Raw genomic sequence first — 4365 nt, 5'->3', positions numbered from 1 at the left:
TTGTCAAAACGACGTCACATTCGTTTACGCCCAGCGCGATGCTGCATTCATGGAAACTCGTAAATATCCTATGCGGCGTTCAAGGAACCACGTTAACGCCTTTCTTCATAATTGGTCCATGCCAATTTGAATTGAATACGAGTCAAAATAGGGTAAGAATTTAAACAAATGTTAAATTAAATGAAAACGGATTTATTTTTGTTGCATTCATATGTTGTAGTAATATAACTTGCTTTGTGTCAGTACAAAAAATCTTTAGAGTTTAGAAGTTTATCTATTTAGTCTATTATTACCACTGATAATTTTTTTTCAATCTGCTTTTTCATTGGTATTCATTCAGATTGTCAGATAATCACATTAGACTTCATTAAAGCTCTAAGTCTGAAAAAAATGAAAGCTTTTAATTAACAAATTTAACTTTGTTGGACTATAATAACTTCAAGTTTTATGTTTTTATTTTCATTCATTCTCTGCTAGTCTTCAGAAAGTAGATAGTCTACCAAATGGCTTTAAATATGTTCACTATGTGACCCCGTGACATTATAAATCAGGATTCAATAGACATGAAAACAAAAAAACACACACATCAGAAGTATTGTAAAAAATTATAATGTAAACAAAACATCATCATCAGTGTTTATTTTCACGGCGTGCTCCTCAATGCCTGCAGGTGCACAATCAGTTCCCTTGGCAACCCCAGCTCATCCACCAGGTCCTCGCACTCCCGCACAAGCTCGTGAAGGCTCTCTCTGGAGTCAAAACTCCTGGAGGAGAATGAGGAGATGGAGGAGGAGGAAACCTTCGAACAAGGTTCTTGCTCCATCTTTTCTTCTCCTCCTTTCTGGCAGCAGTCTTTCTTTTTGCACCCTCCTCCTCCTCCTCCGCCACCATCTCCTCCTTCTTGTCCACATCCTCCTCCTTCACCACCTTTTTTTCCTCCACATCCCCCTCCCCCACAACATCCGCCTCCTTCTCCTCCACCACCTAATCCTCCAGCCGACCCTTGGTCCTTTCCTCCTGGTCCCCGACAGCCTTCCTCCTCCTCCCCAGGGTGGACCCCGAGGTCTTCCAGGCTATCGGAGACGGTGCTGGCTGTCACGGGGGGCCTCTCCAGCGCTTGCCTCATCTCCTTCATCAGTCTCTCCTCGTGCTGGACCACTCGCTGGAGCAGACCACTCACCGATACTGGGGTGGAGTTGAGGGGCGCAGGCCGCTGCTGGCACCAACACTGGATGGCACTGAGGGGGAGGAAAACACACAAAGAGATTGACAGTTTCATCATCACACACACACAATGGATGAGAGAGAGAGAGAGAGATAGCCGACCTGAGGGGTGTTCCAAGAACGGAGGTTTAACAAACACAGAGTTAACGCTGAACTCTAGGTTGTCCGATCCTGTGCCGACTAACCCAGAGCTGTCGGTTCCACAGCACCGGTTATGAATTAGTTCAATCAACACGGGGTTGGTTAACACAGGGTTGTGCGCGTTCACGGCAAACCTATAAAGACGTGATGTATGGATCATGGAAATCCTGATCAAAATGGCGAAACGGGCCGCATATTTTACCGATCAAGGTACTAATTATTCTTTTTCCTCCCTCAGCAACTAAAGAATAAAAATGATGGAAGAAAAGTGTTTTTTTTATTTTTTTTTATTTAAATGATTTCTGCAAATGTGGTCTCGCATCCTTTGTCAGCCCTTACAAACATTTGCGAATGTGTTCCTCCTCGAGGAACGGGTAAAGTGGGGAGGCATCTCTTTGCGCAGAGTGGCTATTGTGGAGGACGGCGCATGCAACAATTACATCGCATGCCCGTTCCGGACAAACTCTTAGTCCACGTAGGCATTGGAATCTGGACTTCAATATCCAGAATGTATTTTCAATCTTAACGCGGGTTCTGCTGTGTGCCAGGTTAAATGTTGTCTGTGGTCCAGGAGCGGGATTAGGGTACGGGGTGATGAGCGTCGGGAGGCATTGATACCCTCGATCTCCTAGGAGATCCCCATCGAATTGCCCTGCGATCAAATACAAACTTTGAGCTATCTTGCACAAGCACAACAATTATATGAGGTCTATGATATGTTCATAATGCAACGCACCCTGTTGAAATGTATTGCTCACATTGGATGTGTGCCATCAATGCACCCAATTACATTAGGAAATCCTGAAATATAACACCCAGATGAAAAGTCAACAAGGATAATTTCGGAGCCATTTGGGAACACTTAAAGTAGATAATGCTGACCTGCAAGTTGGTGAAACTCCATGAAGTTACGCAACAACCGCTTCAGCGCAAGACAGACGCACTGAGCGGCAGACGGTAGCTTTGCCTATGTGCTCAGCATCTCCTACACTGTACAAAAAGCTACCCGTCGCAAAAAAACGGAAAGCTATGCAAATTGTTTGTAGTGAACTGAGGGCAGATCCACGATTGGTAACATTTGCAATGTAGGGTTGGAGAAGGCTATTTAAATAGGCCTATATCAAAGAATCACGTGAAAAACTATATCTCTCCAGCAAAAAGTCATCCGGAAAGGACAATATGTCGAGCCGTGGTCTAATTAATCTCTCTGTGAATTGCACAAATTATTTGCGCTCCGATATCAATAGGCGAACACGTAAAAGCTGCGATAAACGTGGGTTTAAATAGCCTACTCTGAGCAAAACCGGGTTATCTTCCAAACTTAACCTGCGCAAAACCTGCTCCGACCAGGTTTGATTGAGAGCATATGTTTCCATAGCAACTTACATGCCGTGGTCATTTTGGAACGGAAAACCTAGGGTTGCCGCTAACCCTGGGTTAACTTAGCTGGGTAAGTGATAAAACCGGCTTTGTGGAACACCCCTCAGCTGTGAGTCACACACAGACCAGCTGTGGATCACACACAACAATAAACCACGAGAAAAACGTCAATAGCTGCCAAAACAAAGAGACAAAAGCGACTCGTGTGAGATGGAATCGATGGAAAGATCGCAGTAAAGAGGGCCCTGCAATAACAGAGTGTGTCCAAGGCAACTTTCAACTGTGTGTTTTTTTTTTTACTGTTCAGATAGTTACCTTACGATCCCTTTGAGACGGCCGAGGGCCACCGTCTTCCCGGCTCCTTCTCGGTACCCCAGGTTGAAGCCGACCTGAAGAAACTGTGCTTTCGCCGTGTCAATGCCCTCTACGTAACCATCCTGGGGACACGGGACATGGTCCAACACTTTACAGGACAGTGTCAGCAGAACACTAAGTAAGATGGCTCGGTATACAACGCGAATCAAATCACACAAGTCAAGGCTTCAAAGCGGTTATTGAATACATGATAATAATAATAATAATAATAATAATAATAGTATACAAGCCTTCAGAGATTATTATCGTTATACCTACCTTGACTCGTTTCTCCATGTTGTGCTTCCACTCTTTGTTTTGTAAACTGATGTCATCCGCGTCTTCGTCGAAGACATCATCCCCGCTGACCGAAACGGATTTAACCCACGACATGTTTGAATTTCACTATCGTTTAACTTCACTGTGTTCACTGTAACCGTTCCAAGCGACCAGACCAACTTGCCCTGACTGTCAGGTGTGCACCGGGATGAGAGGCACACATTCAGTCTACGTCATTACATTGCGCAAACATTTCTTCTACGGCGGTTAACTAAAAACGTGAGATGCGTTCTAACGCCACCTATCGTTAAAGAGCCGAATAACTCCACTTCTCCTCTATCACCAACAGAGGGCGCCACATCCACGTAGGTGATGAAAACATAAGCCAGGACGAAACGCGACGGCTGGACGTTTGAGATGAGTCCATCTGTCAGGGGTTTTAGGTGTCAATCTAAATGATTTAACTGTTTTCTTTATTATAACTTTTTGGTAGTAGTCATTATTTTTGGGTATTCAGTCTTTAGAATTAAATCTTGTTGTTTTTTTTTATCCCCACTGCGTTTAAAGTAGAGCTATATTCAAATTAATTTGAAAAAAAAAAACATAATCATTAGTATGTATTAATCCTTCAAAATCAAAATCATTATCATTAAATATTATTTAAAAACATTTGTTGGGAGGCTGAATCCATTAGGTCCGACTCGTCACCCGTCTCATTCCTCACTCATCAATGCATCTCCGCGCTTTATTCTCACTGTGGGTCAAATCACAACGACAGTGTGGCTTGTTCCCACAGTTCTCGAGCATCATGTCGTGTTTTACACAAAACTCAGGATACGGCTGATGGCGGACACATGCTTCTGAAGAAGGCGGAACGCATTTTAACGGAAACCGGACAACAGCGGTCGCGCAGATACCGAGGGCCTCACTCACATCCGCCACACCCCCGTCCCCCCGCTCTCCAAGACCACTTCCACCTTCACCTCC

General features: G+C 44.2%; 1 protein-coding gene across 1 annotated transcript; it reads right to left on the bottom strand.

The window, feature by feature from the left end:
• Positions 1 to 593: 593 nt before the first annotated feature.
• On the bottom strand, positions 594 to 3573 carry otulina (OTU deubiquitinase with linear linkage specificity a). The gene is made up of 3 exons (XM_084474874.1): positions 3379 to 3573; positions 3061 to 3182; positions 594 to 1238 (listed from the first exon to the last, which is right to left on the bottom strand). The coding sequence occupies exons 1-3, from the start codon at positions 3490 to 3492 to the stop codon at positions 644 to 646; spliced, it is 831 nt and encodes a 276-aa protein (XP_084331000.1). The 5' UTR covers positions 3493 to 3573; the 3' UTR covers positions 594 to 643.
• Positions 3574 to 4365: the final 792 nt, after the last annotated feature.

The sequence above is a fragment of the Micromesistius poutassou genome (genome assembly GCF_964030765.1).
Source record: "Micromesistius poutassou genome assembly, chromosome: 11".
NCBI classification, from domain to species: Eukaryota; Metazoa; Chordata; class Actinopteri; order Gadiformes; family Gadidae; genus Micromesistius; species Micromesistius poutassou.
The sequence above is the reverse complement of the archived record's forward strand: the minus strand, read 5'-3'. Positions and strand labels throughout refer to the sequence as shown.